This window comes from Salvelinus alpinus, chromosome 2, assembly GCF_045679555.1.
Source record: "Salvelinus alpinus chromosome 2, SLU_Salpinus.1, whole genome shotgun sequence".
Classification (NCBI taxonomy): domain Eukaryota; kingdom Metazoa; phylum Chordata; class Actinopteri; order Salmoniformes; family Salmonidae; genus Salvelinus; species Salvelinus alpinus.
The window spans coordinates 85498666-85513801 of NC_092087.1; the positions used below are offsets into that span (position 1 = coordinate 85498666).

Genomic DNA, 15136 nt, shown 5'->3' on the forward strand with positions numbered 1-15136 from the left:
GTCAGGAGATAAACTGTAATAGATCAACAATCAGCACTGTTCATCAACAAACACACACACGAACATGCATGCACGCGCACACACACGTAAACACACACTGAGTCTGGAACTTGCCAGAGTCTTTCCCGGTAGTTCAGACGTTGTGTGTGTGTGTGTGTGTGTGTGTGTGTGTGTGTGTTTCTGTTTATATGTGTTTGTGCGTGTGTGTTTTTGTGTGTGTGTGTGTGTATGTGTGTGTTTGCTTGTGTTTGTGTGTGTATATGTGTGTTTAAATGTGTGTGTGCGTGTGTGTGTTTTTGTGTGTATGTGTGTGTTTTTGCTTGTGTGTGTGTGTGTGTGTGTGTGTGTGTGTGTGTGGTATGGGTATGTTGCTCCCTAGACTATTGCAGGAGTACTCTAATGTAAGTGGTCCAACAGATTTACTAGGTGGTAAAGGTCTGTGTGTGTGTGTGTGTGTGTGTGTGTGTGTGTGTGTGTGTGTGTGTGTGTGTGTGTGTGTGTGTGTGTGTGTGTGTGTGTGTGTGTGTGTGTGTGTGTGTGTGTGTGTGTGTGTGTGTGTGTGTGTGTGTGTGTGTGTGTGTGTGTGTGTGTGTGTGTGTGTGTGTGGTATGGGTGTGTCACTCCCTAGACTACTGCAGGAGAACTCTAATGTAAGTGGTCCAACAGATTTACTAGGTGGTAAAGGTCTGGATGGACTATTTCTACTTTGATCTCATTTCTTGTATTTCTTTGGTTCTTTGGGAATATGGTTTATACTGCTACTGGTGTCTGGAGCTCTACCCCTCTATCCTATCAGATGCTCAGAAGTCCATCCAGCTCAACCCCTGATTCGCCAAAGGGATACTTCCTCAAGGGGAGTGCACCAATGGGGTTGAAGGTCAGTGTCTGAGCTTTCTACTGTGAACGTGGACATTGCTGATTGTGTGTGTGTGTGTGTGTCGGTCTGTCTTCTCCCTCTCTCCACTCCTTCTATCTCCCCATCCTTTCCTCCCTTCACTCTCACTTCATCTCATCTACCTCCCCTCCCCTCCCCTCAGTTTTCCTTAAATGGTCTTCTGAATAAGAATGTACCAGTGTATGAGCCTGCGTGTTGCTACTGATGTCCACCTGACAGCACAGTAGAGATCTCAATGGTGAGTTAGACGTCTCTGCATGATACACAGAGTCAAGAGCCTTCAGTTTAGAGCTTCAGTTTAGAGCTTTAAATAGTATCACCATCGTTCAACACAGAGAGAAAAGTACAACGATTCAACTCCTTTCTGTCAGCAAAGGAAAAACAAGTTTTGTTATTGGTTCCATTGTACTTGTGGGACTATGCTATTGGTCCCATTGCATGTATTTGGAATGTGCCTGCTGTTTGTCCTCCTGTCCAGGGTGTGGAGCTGGAGAGCACCAGGCTGGTAATCAGGTACCCAGACCGCTGGATGCAGAGAACCCCTCCTTCTCCTCAGAGGACCAACCCTATAGGCCTCAACACCTCCTCAGCCTCCCAGTACGCCTCCACAGGGTAAGGACACCCATCTGTCTGTCAAAACATCATCTACGATTTATAAACATATATATATAAGCATTTATAATGAATAATTATGAGTTATTCTAAAGTGTTACCAATCATCTCATATAAACTTTTGAAATGTACAAAGTGATGGAAGGAGGAAGCAGGAGCACAGGTGCAAGTGCTTGTGTTTTCATACTGTTTGTCTCGCTCTCTCCCAGGACCAGGAGGATGGCTCCCATCAATGGTGACGAGTGTTTCTTCTGGAGGACCACCGGCTGTTTCTATGGTGACAAGTGTCGCTTCAAACACAAGCCTGACCAGAGAGGAAGAGACAGGAAACCATGGCAACCCTGAACACCACGTACCGTCCGGATATGACAGAGTAAGGAAGAAGAGAAGGAATAACAGAATAATGAATATGAAGATTGAGGAAGAGGAGGAGGGACCGTGTAGCTACCTTAAAAGGGAACAGGAAGCTTGGATAGAATGGGGCTGTTGGGGGGTGTCACCGCTTTTGTAGTCCTCTGACAAACAGCACAGACAGCACACTGGACACACAGTAGGACTAAGTGTCAATCAAAGTGAAGAGGAGTGCTCCTCTGATTTCCTTCCCCCGCCCCCTCGGCCTGAGCTGTGAAACATGTTTGATCATTGATGTTAGATGATGGAGATGATGTCATCATTAGAATCTTGAGGGGGTTGTTGCCCAGGCCAACGCCTCTACAACAACCATGTTGTAGACACTAAAGGGGGTCAGTGCAGGGTCTTTGATGCAGCTCATGAGGAGTGTACATTGAATGTGTTTGTAGAATAGAATGAATGACATCATGGAACTGACCAAATGTAAATGGAACTTTGACCTGTTCCATGTAGAACTCAGAGGGACAAGGCAACACATTCTGAGATATTATAAACATTCCATATAGAATAGTCAACATATTGTTAACATGGTTCTGTATTGAAATAAAAGTGGAAATGGGGGACATTGTGTCCATTATAGAAATGTAGGGCCCATTTTAATACAGTAACCTCCCTTCTCTGACATGCTGTTCTGGTCCTCATGCATGTTAATGTCTTAAAGAGGAAGGACAGTTCTGTATCAGCTACTTGTGTTCTACTTTAAATATGTATCAACCACAGAACTGACACCTACTAGCAGTTCCCACTTACTACCCACTGTACAAGACCTCTCCCCTTCACTTCTCTTCACTCCCCTTCACTTCACTCTGTAAGTACTCTTGACAATATCTTGAAATATAGTTTCTGGTTTTTGTTTTAGTAATAAGTCATATACTTGAAGGTATTGTATCATTTTACTTCTTGTTATGTTTTGAGTTGTGTTTTGGTTGTTACATCAGGGCCAGTATTCATAAAGTGTCTTAGTGTAGGAGTGTTGATCTACATAGTGATGAGATGATTAACCAGGGTAAAATAGACATGCAGACAAACATTGTAACACTGCAGTGTATGTGTGTGTGTACGCATGTGTATGTGTTTGTGAGTCACTTCTGTTTAGCCTCTCAGCTTGGGGATAGGAGCTATCATTGAACCTGGTGGTCAGTCTTTAGGCTGCTGTACAGCTTGACGGATCGTAGAGGATTGAACATTTATCCTCCTATATTTGGGGTTCTGAGAATAAAACAGCTTCAGAACATTCAGAAATATGTGTTCACAGTACTAAAGATCTGTTCAATAAGTTGTTGTTGTTTATAATGATGGTGATGATGGTGATGGTGATGATGATGATGGTGAGGACTTTACTGTATTAGGAAATAGTTTTTGCATCATACTACATATCATCTTAAATAGACAGATGTAGACAGACATGCAACAAGTCACACACATTACATACATAGTGCAATAGACTTACAGACAGACAGTATTCACATATACAACCATATAGCACAATACAACACAACACAATATGAGCCTGGTTCATTTTCAGTAATGAGGCCCTGTACCCCATTTACAGTTTATACGTCAATGTATCAGGTGGAGTTATTCACCAGCTATAGAGTGAGTTGTTGTTTATGTTTCTAAGACTGCAGGGTGGGAGATGCAACAATGGCCTTGAGAACAGCAGGAAGTGTGTTGGTGGTCTTTCTCTGGTCTGTAGCAGGTATGGTCTCATTCTTATCTTGATCTGTTTATCAATCTACTGACATTTCTAAAAGGATATGAATCTCTATTTATGAATAGCATTATGAATGCTATTTTAACTGTTACTTGGACACATGGTGGGTTGTGTTTAGGAGTAGTATTAACATGACAGTGATGGTGGGTTGTGTTTAGGAGTAGTATTAACATGAGACACAGTGATGGTGGGTTGTGTTTAGGAGTAGTATTAACATGAGACACAGTGATGGTGGGTTGTGTTTAGGAGTAGTATTAACATGAGACACAGTGATGGTGGGTTATGTTTAGGAGTAGTATTAACATGATACACAGTGATGGTGGGTTGTGTTTAGGAGTAGTATTAACATGAGACACAGTGATGGTGGGTTGTGTTTAGGAGTAGTATTAACACGAGACACAGTGATGGTGGGTTGTGTTTAGGAGTAGTATTAACATGAGACACAGTGATGGTGGGTTGTGTTTAGGAGTAGTATTAACATGAGACACAGTGATGGTGGGTTGTGTTTAGGAGTAGTATTAACATGAGACACAGTGATGGTGGGTTGTGTTTATGAGAAGTATTAACATGAGATACAGTGATGGTGGGTTGTGTTTAGGAGTAGTATTAACATGAGACAGTGATGGTGGGTTGTGTTTAGGAGTAGTATTAACATGAGACACAGTGATGGTGGGTTGTGTTTAGGAGTAGTATTAACATGAGACACAGTGATGGTGGGTGGTGTTTAGGAGTAGTATTATCATGAGACAGTGATGGTGGGTTGTGTTTAGGAGTAGTATTAACATGAGACACAGTGATGGTGGGTTGTGTTTAGGAGTAGTATTAACATGAGACACAGTGATGGTAGGTTGTGTTTAGGAGTAGTATTAACATGAGACACAGTGATGGTGGGTTGTGTTTATGAGTAGTATTACCATGAGACAGTGATGGTGGGTGGTGTTTAGGAGTAGTATTAACATGAGACACAGTGATGGTGGGTTGTGTTTATGAGTAGTATTAACATGAGACACAGTGATGGTGGGTGGTGTTTAGGAGTAGTATTATCATGAGACAGTGATGGTGGGTTGTGTTTAGGAGTAGTATTAACATGAGACACAGTGATGGTGGGTTGTGTTTAGGAGTAGTATTAACATGAGACACAGTGATGGTGGGTTGTGTTTAGGAGTAGTATTAACATGAGACACAGTGATGGTGGGTTGTGTTTAGGAGTAGTATTAACATGAGGCACAGTGATGGTGGGTTGTGTTTAGGAGTAGTATTAACATGAGACACAGTGATGGTGGGTTGTGTTTAGGAGTAGGATTAACATGAGACACAGTGATGGTGTGTTGTGGTTTTGATGGTTTAGATCACACTCAGCGTCACTTTCCTGTTCTACCTTCCTGTCCTATATAGACCTGTTACTGGCCTTCTGAATCATATCAGAGTTCTTTACACAGAGATCCTATTAAATTACTAGTTATTAGTTCTAATATGTAATTCTATGCTTCTTTATATGGACATTACAGTTTCTGGACAACAGGCTACATTAGACGATAGGTATAACAGGCTACATTAGATCATATGGATAACAAGCTACAGTAGACTATATATAGATAACAGGCTACATTAGACTATATATAGATAACAGACTATATGGATAACAGGCTACATTAGACGATATGGACAACAGGCATCAGTAGCTCATATATGGATAACAGACTACATATGGATAACAGGCTACATTAGACTATATATGGATAACATGCTACATTAGACTATATATGGATAACATGCTACATTAGACTATATATGGATAACATGCTACATTAGACTATATATAGATAACAGGCTACATTAGACTATATATGGATAACAGGCTACATTAGACTATATATGGATAACAGGCTACATTAGTCTAGATATGGATAACTGGCTACATTAGACTATATATAGATAACATGCTACATTAGACTATATATGAATAACAGGCTACATTAGTCTAGATATGGATAACTGGCTACATTAGACTAGATATGGATAACTGGCTACATTAGACTATATATAGATAACATGCTACATTAGACTATATATGAATAACAGGCTACATTAGTCTAGATATGGATAACTGGCTACATTAGACTATATATAGATAACTGGCTACATTAGACTATATATAGATAACTGGCTACATTAGACTATATATGAATAACATGCTACATTAGACTATATATGGATAACAGGCTACATTAGACTATATATGGATAACAGGCTACATTATACTACATATGGATAACATGCTGCATTAGCCTATATGGACAACAGAGTACATTAGCCTATACAGTCAACACAGCATCACTATGGTGATGATGATGGTGATGATATTGATGCCTCTGCTACTACCTGTACTGTCCAGTAGAGGAGGCTGGTGGGCAGATATATAGAAGGACATGCTCATTGTACCAGCCTCCTTTATTGTACACAAGGGACAACAGTGTAACAGAATATGATAGTGGCATATTGTAATACAACAGTGTATATTTGCTTAACTGTGACTTTGTCAAGTAAACAGTTTAGTTTTTCACTAGTTTATCTGATGTATTTCCAGTTTGTTATGTTGTTATTAATCCAACATTAATGAGGACATTATTATTAGGATGGTGCAGTAATGTTGAGATGCCAGTAGGGAGAGCTCTAGTCTAGAACACTGCAGTAATGTTGAGATGCCAGTAGGTAGAGCTCTAGTCTAGAACACTGCAGTAATGTTGAGATGCCAGAAGGTGGAGCTCTAGTTTATAACACTGCAGTAATGTTGAGATGCCAGTAGGGAGAGCTCTAGTCTAGAACACTGCAGTAATGTTGAGATGCCAGTAGGGAGAGCTCTAGTCTAGAACACTGCAGTAATGTTGAGATGCCAGTAGGGAGAGCTCTAGTCTAGAACACTGCAGTAATGTTGAGATGCCAGTAGGGAGAGCTCTAGTCTAGAACACTGCAGTAATGTTGAGATGCCAGTAGGTAGAGCTCTAGTCTAGAACACAGCAGTATTGTTGAGATGCCAGTAGGGAGAGCTCTAGTCTAGAACACTGCAGTAATGTTGAGATGCCAGTAGGGAGAGCTCTAGTCTAGAACACTGCAGTAATGTTGAGATGCCAGTAGGGAGAGCTCTAGTCTAGAACACTGCAGTAATGTTGAGATGCCAGTAGGGAGAGCTCTAGTCTAGAACACTGCAGTAATGTTGAGATGCCAGTAGGTGGAGCTCTAGTCTAGAACACTGCAGTAATGTTGAGATGCCAGAAGGTGGAGCTCTAGTCTAGAACACTGGAACCTTCAGTATTAATTTGATTCATCTGATGAGTGGGGTTTAAATGATATCATAGAACTTTGACCTGTATATACAGAACTCAGAAGGACAAGACAACACATTATAAGAAATTGTTCACATTCTAAATAGTATAGAGGGCTTGCAGATGTGTCACAAATCACCTAGCAACCGCATCAAGCCCTCTGTAGTCGACACGTTGTTTAAATGGTTCTCTGTGTTGTCAAAATATCACGTTGGAAATATGACACATTTAGCTATTTTTAAAAATGTAGTCCCACTCCTAAAATGAAGAAAAGTACATATAGATATGCAGTCTATTGCACAATTTCTGTTGAAATACAGGAACATCCCTTTTCTGACATGCTGATCTAGTCATCATGCATGTTAATGACTTAAAGAGGAAGGATAAGGGCAGTTAAATGTGTGTCAACCACAGAACTCACACTAACTGACTCACTGTACAAGACCTCTCCCCTTCACTTCACTCTGTAAGTACAATTGTCAATATCTTGAAATATAGTTTGGGGTTATTTGTTTTTAGTCATTAGTCATATAATTGAGGGTAATGTATCATTTTACTTGTTGTTCAGTTTTGAGCTGTGTTTACCGGCCAGTATTTATAAAGTGTCTCAGTGTAGGAGTGTTGATCTACATAGTGATGAGAGATTTACCAGGGTAAAAAAGACTTGCAAACAAACATTGTAGCACTGCAGTGTGTGTGTGTACATGTGGGCCTGTGTGTGTGTCTGCGTGTGACACAGTTGACTTAGCTGACGGCCCTTTAGGACCAGACTGATAGGTAGTAGGGTTGACATCTATACTGTGTAGGATGTGTGTTTTAACTTTTCTACATCCATAACAACCAGCTCTCTAGACTTTGATACAGACTCCATGGGCCTTATGGGCCTTCCCTACAGATGCAGGTACCTACACTACATTACCAAAAGTATGTGGACACCTGCTCATCAAACAAATCATTAAAAAATCATGGGCATTAATATGGAGTTGGTCCCTGCTATACCAGCCTACATGTTTGGGAAGGCTTTCCACTAGATGTTGGAACATTGCCGCTTGTACTTGCTTCCATTCAGCCACAAGACATTAGTGAGGTTGGGCACTGATGTTGGGTGATTAGACTTGGTTTGCAGTTGAAGTTCCAATTCATCCCATAGGTGTTCAATGTGGTTGAGGTCAGGGCTCTGTCAGTTCTTCCACACCGATCTCGACAAACCATTTCTGTATGGACCTCGCTTTATCCACGGGGGCATTGTCATGCTGTAACAGGAAAGGGCCTTCCCCTAACTGTTGCCACAAACTTGAAAGCACATAATTGTCTAGAATATCATTGTATGCCGTATCGTTAAGATTTCCTTTCAATGGAACTAAGGGGCCCGAACCATAAAAAACGACTGGCACTTTTTGGGGGGCTGGTAGTGTTCTCCTGTCATCCACCAAACCCAGAAACGTCCGTCGAACTGCCAGATGGTGAATCGTTATTCATCACTCCAGAGAACGCGTTTCCAGTGCTCCAGTGTCCAATGGTGACGAGTTTTACACCACTCCAGCTAACGGTTGGCATTGCGCATGGTGATCTTAGGCTTGTGTCCGGCTGATCCGCCATGTTAACCCTGTTCTAGCAGGGCAGAAATTTGTCAAACTGGAAAGGTGTCATCCTTTGACGGTGCCACGTTGAAAGTCACTGAAGTCTTCAGTAAGGCCATTCTACTGACAATGTTTGTCTATGGAGATGGCATGGCTGTGTGCTCGATGTTATACACCAGTCAGCAACGGCTGTGGCATAAACAGCTGAATCCACTCATTTGAGGAGGTGTCCACATTATTATGTATATATAGTTTCCCCACAGGAATAGTAAACCAACAAACATTTGACCAACTGGGGACGTTTAGTTGGTCCCCACAAGGTCAAATGCTATTTCTAGGGGGTTTAGGGTTAAGGTTAGAATCAGTGTCAGGTTTAAGAGGGTTTCTGTTTATTCTGGTATCAACCCTTGGGTTGCACGGGCCTATTGCAACTTTCTACCCCGTTTCTATATTGTACATCCAACCGGTCTAGAGGGTGGGAGAACATGAAAGGCCGAAGTTCAAAAACAGGAGGAAGACAATTATTGATTAAGTGCTGAGGTTAAAAGGTTTAACATTATAATAAATGTTATAATGAAATCATAATAAAACATCAATTAAATAAATAATCCCCCCCAAGTGTCACGATCGTCGTTATGATTGGACCAAGGCGCAGCGTGTGTAGAGTTCCACATCTTTTAATGAATTGAAATTCACCAAACAAAACAATAAAGAACAAGCGAACCGTGGCGCTACTGGTGTGCACACAGAAAACTATCTGTAGACAAGATCCCACGAAACACAATGAGGAAATGGCTGCCTAAATATGATCCCCAATCAGAGACAACGATAAACAGCTGTCTCTGATTGGAAATCATACCCGGCCAACATAAATCATGAATCACCTAGATGACCCACCCTAGTCACTATCACGCCCCAACCAACATAGAGAATAAACAGCTCTCTATGGTCAGGGCGTGACACCAAGAGATGAAGGGATTAAGTGCTCAAAAAATAAGTGCTAGGTTAAAGTGCATGGTATAATAAAATTCAATATTAAATATAAGACTAAACCAGTTAGAATCAGTGTTAGGGTTAGAATTAGGTTTAGGGTTTGGAGCTAGGGTTCGGGTTAGGGTTAATAGGTTTTGGGGTTAAGGTAAAGGAAAATAGGATTGTGAATGGGAATTTTGTGTCCCCACAAGGTTAGTTTTACAAGACTGTGTGTGTGTGTGTGTGTGTGTGTGTGTGTGTGTGTGTGTGTGTGTGTGTGTGTGTGTGTGTGTGTGTGTGTGTGTGTGTGTGTGTGTGTGTGTGTGTGTGTGTGTGTGTGTGTGTGTGTGTGTGTGTGTGTGTGTGAGTGAGAGAGTAACTTGCTGTTTAGCCTCACAGCTTGAGGATAGGAGCTGTCATTGAGCCTGGTGGTCAGTCTTTAGGCTGCTGTACAGCTTGACGGACCGTAGAGAATTGAACATTTATCCTTCTATATTTGGGGTTCTGAGAATAAAACAGCTTCAGAACAATCAATGTAGAAATATATGTTTACAGTTCTACAGATCTGTTCAATAAGTGATTGTTGCTGTTGTTGTTTTTGATGATGATGATGATGGTGATGATGGTGGTGATGACGACGATGATGATGATGGTGATGACTATTGGATCCATTAGGAAATTATTTTTGCATCATACATCATGTCAGGTTAAATAGACAGATGTAGACAGACATGTAACACGTCACACAAATTACATACATAGTGCAATAGACTTACAGACAGACAGTATTCACATAGACAACCATATAGCACAATACAACACAATATGAGCCTGGTTCATTTTCAGTAATGAGGACCTGTACCCCATTTACAGTTTCTACTTCAATGTATCAGGTGGAGTTATTCACCAGCTATAGAGTGAGTTGTTGTTTATGTTTCTAAGACTGCAGGGTGGGAGATGCAACAATGGCCTTGAGAACAGCAGGAAGTGTGTTGGGGGTCTTTCTCTGGTCTTTGGCAGGTATAGCCTCATTCTTATCTTTTAGTTGCACGGTTTGTCAAACTACAGATAGTTCGAAAAGGATAACACTTTCATGTTCTACTGGTTTCACATTTGGCATCTCCACTTTCACCACTTCACAGTTGTCTTTCTCATCTCACTGCATGATGCTTATCTGTGGTTTCCATTCACACTCAACCAAAGAGTATCAATGTCTCAACTCAGTAACTATGGAACAAAGTGTTAGTGTGGGTCAAAAGACCTTGAACTTAATGTAACGTCCTTGTGATGTCTAACTCTGTTTCAGTGGTACTGAGTCAGAATGGCTGGAGTGTTACATACACCACTCAGAGTATCTGTACCTTGAAGGGGTCAACAGTGAAGCTGACCTGCTCTTACACATATCCCAGAGATCATAAAGTCACATCAACCTTCTGGTTCACCAAAAAGTATGCTGTGGAGAATTATGTAAATCTGAGAGACGACTCAGACTACAAAGGTCGTGTGACGTACCAAAGTGATAAGACGAATGGCCACACCGTGAAAATCACAGACCTGAGAGAGAGGGACTCAGCTGCGTACCAGTTCAGATTTATAACACATCAGACTGGAGGGAGATATTCTGGCTATCCTGGAGTCACTCTGTCTGTTACAGGTACAGTGATATTATATATGGTATTGATCTGTTTAATCACTCTGTCTGTTACAGGTACAGTGATATTATATATAGTGTTGATCTGTTTAATCACTCTGTCTGTTACAGGTACAGTTATATTATATATAGTGTTGATCTGTTTAATCACTCTGTCTATTACTATCTACTCCAGACCTGCAGGTGAAGGTGACCACTACATGGTGGTCAACGACACTGACCTGTAGCACCACCTGTACTCTGACTGGTAACCCCACCTACATCTGGTACAAGAACAGTAAGATTGTACAAGGGGCCTCCTCTCCCTCGTACTCAGTCTACTTTAATACTGAAGACAGATTCTACTGTGCTGTAAATGGCATCAATTCTCATCCAGTGTGTGAGTGTGACTAATACACCTTTTAAAGTCTGTCAAAATCATCCAATACATCATTGTATAACACAGGTCAGTGTTAATGTGCAGTGAAACAGACATGAAATAGGGCTACTATTTCATTTAGAGTAATGGATGTTGATTTTACAGTTCTAAATACTTACACCATTTGAAAAATGTACTTGTGTTTCAGCTGTTGAGGGTCACAGTTATTTCCACGTGACTTACACCCATCAGAGTGTCTGTACCTTGAAGGGGTCATCAGTGGACATACCCTGCTCTTATACATTTCCCAGGGGTCATTCAGTCTCTGAAACAAAATGGTATACAAAAGGAAAACTTGATGAGGCGCCTCAAATCCTGAACCCGGGGTATGGAGGTCGTGTGGAGTACCTTGGAAATATGCAGAGTGACTCCACCCTGAGAATCACAGAGCTGAGAGAGGAGGATTCAGCTGAGTATAAGATTAGATTCAGAACAGATCAGACAACCTGGGAGCCCACCTCCCCTGGAACAACTCTGACTGTCACAGGTAACACTGCATGTCACATCCTATCAATACTGAAAATGATTACTTAATGATATACTCAGTGTTTTAATCCTCTTTCATTTAGGTCTTCAGGTGATGGTGACTCCTGCCACTGTGTCAGAGGGACAGACGGTGACACTGACCTGTAGCACCACCTGTACTCTGACTGACAACCCCAACCCCACCTACATCTGGTACAAGAATGGACATGTAACCAACCAATCTAACAGTCTGTTCCTAAACCCAGTCAGCAGTGAGGATGCAGGCAGATACTCCTGTGCTGTAGAAGGCCATGAGGATCTCCACTCTCCTGAAGAGACTCTCACTGTCAGATGTGAGTCTGTGTGATACATCTCCAGTTGTATTCTTTTAGTAACATCTTCTCTTATCTATTCTATCTATTATTTCAATCTTTGTCCAAGTTCCATGAATGTACTCATCTCATTACTGTAGTTAACTACAAATACTTCACAAACACTGTATTGTTACATTATTGTCTAAGTTATACATATTTATATTAATATTTCATTTATTTCAATCACAAGTCCAAGTTCCATGATGCTCCTCATGTAAAGCTCTATGTATGAACAATGTGTTACATATTGTCCACCAGATGGCCCAAAGAACACCTCAGTGTCAGTCAGTCCCTCTGGTGAAATAATGGAGGGCAGTTCAGTGACTCTGACCTGCAGCAGTGATGCCAACCCACCTGTGGACAAATACACCTGGTACAAGAAGAACGTAACCTCAGCAAAAGCATCAGGACAGAGTTACAGCATCACTAACATCATCTCTGAGGACAGAGGAGAATATTACTGTGAGGCCCAGAATAGAAAAGGATCTATGAACTCTACAGTTCTGATGATTGTTGTAGCAGGTAAAGTTACATTTTCAATACAATATGTTTTTATACATGTTTCAAGCTAATCTGAATCATTATACTTGGGTTTATTGCACCTTGGTTTATAACTATACATTGGATTATACACGTATTGCATTAATGTGCTATATTTAAGTTTATTATATCATAACATGTACTCATATCATCCATATTTTATTGTAGGGAAACAAACCTCAGTTCTGACTGCAGCTGTAGGAATCATAGTGGTTGTTCTGGTTCTCATCCTCTGTCTCTCTGGACTCATGTGGTTCAGGTGAGTGAAGTGAAAATGCTTTTTTTGTTTTATTATTTAACTTTAGTAACATTGATTGATTCATTCATTCATGTGCAAAACAGGAAACAAGCCTCCAAATCCACCTCCAACACAAGAGACACAGCAGATGATGGACAGGTGAGTCTGTTGGAATCAGAAGATGACTGTGTATGCTTTGTGGAACATTTTCTTCCTCATTTTGACTGTCCTCTCTTTCTCCATCAGGGAAACTCTAGTCCAGTGTATGACAATGTCTCAAGCATGGCCATGACCTCTACTGCAGCACAGACAGCAGACAACCAGGATTATGTTCACTATTCAAGCGTCCACTTCTCTGGCTCCAAAAACCAGGAAGTGCCTCTATACTCCACCGTCCAGCTGCCTCAGCCCCAGATTCAGGAGGATGTCCAGTATACTGCTGTGAAATTCAGCTGTCCCAGTGCTGCCACCCGGTGAGCGTATTCTGCCATTACAACAACAGAGTCAATACTAGAACATTGAACACACAGACAGCATCAGGGTCATTCATATGCTGCTGCTTATTGGAAGAGTAGACAATGTCATCAATAAGCAAAACGGTTGACCCCCTAGTGACAACTCATTGTTCCCTGAAAAGTCCCTCCATCAATAGGGGAAGCACAGGAGGATGGTGGCACCTTCATTGGGGAGGATGGGCTTGTGGTAATGCCTGGAGCGGAAAAGGTGGAATGGTATAAAATACATCAAACACATGTTTTCATTCCATTTGCGCCGTTCTGCCCATTATTAGGACCAGTTCTCACCTCAGCAACCTCCTGTGATCTAAAGAGTTGTAGGACCATCCTTCAGGCCAAAGTGCATTTCCTTGAACTCATAATATGGTGTAACAATGGACATTTTGAAAAGTTGCACTCAGGGTTGGGGTCAATTCCATTTCAATTTAGGAAAATTCCAATTGTTCCTCATTGAAAAGCATTGAAAAAAGATGGAATTTCAGTTTAGTTCCTGAATTGAAATGGTATTGACCCCTAGCCTGGTTGCAGTTTCAAGAAGACCTTGTATATCTGGACCTGTATTTAAAAAATAAGTGATATAATGATATTAACAATACAATAATATATGCCATTTAGCAGATGCTTTTATCCTGGGGACAGGGGGAGTAGGCGGGAGGGGGGGACTACCTTTGTTTCCTTTCACCCAGTGTTTCTTAAGTGATTGGTTTGGGCCAATTTCTAGTCATTTCTTTAGACTTAAGTGTAGCAAAAACAATTCTGCACAAGACTATACAGCTACACTGTTACTCGAGGTATGGCATTAACTTGGCATTGAGATTGAGACTGTAAAGCATGATACTATAACGCTTTTTAATTCACTTATCTAAATGTGTTTCTTACTTCTTGTCAAATGTGATGAGTGGCATGTGTTTGTTTATCCATGAGCAAATGTTAATAAACGCTTTCATCTTCTTCCATTGGTTCTCACGCTCTTCCATTTTGTCAAACAGTGAATGTGGCCTCCAATAATGCACTGATATTTTAACAAAGTAAAACGATGACAGAGGTAATGCTTTTAGGGTTTATTTTAAAATAAGTTAAATAAAGAAGAAATAGCAGTTTGTTGATTTGAGAGTACATGATGTAACATAAACATAAATCAGCATTATGCAAATGAGAATGCTTTCCAATTCTAACATAATGTCACTGATCCTTTTCAATAGACATGCAATGATCTTCCTGTACGGTGTACATTTTAGGACATCCCTATGACAAAGTCTACTATATAATTTCATGGATCTTCTTCCAACGTTTCACTCTAAAATCAGGGGTTTTGTGTTTCCGTGACACACACTGTAATGTTAAGTTTTTCAGTCCCTCCAGGATTCCGCGAATGCATAATTCAATACAAAAATCAACCAATCAGCGCATATTATGCGAGAGCTTGCA

General features: G+C 41.0%; 1 protein-coding gene across 3 annotated transcripts in view; it reads left to right on the forward strand.

Annotated features, from left to right (window-relative positions):
• The window catches only part of LOC139545119 (B-cell receptor CD22-like), a 176306-nt gene extending 161642 nt beyond the window's left edge, over nucleotides 1-14664 (forward strand). Inside the window, exons 1-9 of one of the 3 annotated variants that reach the window (XM_071352532.1) lie at nucleotides 10425-10527; nucleotides 10814-11161; nucleotides 11334-11537; nucleotides 11725-12063; nucleotides 12146-12394; nucleotides 12674-12937; nucleotides 13124-13214; nucleotides 13298-13352; nucleotides 13440-14664. In XM_071352532.1, coding sequence (XP_071208633.1) covers nucleotides 10473-10527; nucleotides 10814-11161; nucleotides 11334-11537; nucleotides 11725-12063; nucleotides 12146-12394; nucleotides 12674-12937; nucleotides 13124-13214; nucleotides 13298-13352; nucleotides 13440-13670 — 1836 coding nt within the window. In that variant the 5' untranslated portion in view covers nucleotides 10425-10472 and the 3' untranslated portion in view covers nucleotides 13671-14664. Of the gene's footprint in view, nucleotides 1-9958; nucleotides 10528-10813; nucleotides 11162-11333; nucleotides 11538-11724; nucleotides 12064-12145; nucleotides 12395-12673; nucleotides 12938-13123; nucleotides 13215-13297; nucleotides 13353-13439 lie in introns of those variants that run through there. The other 2 variants (XM_071352550.1, XM_071352542.1) reach the window with 2 other exon arrangements.
• The last annotated feature ends 472 nt before the right edge of the window (nucleotides 14665-15136 follow it).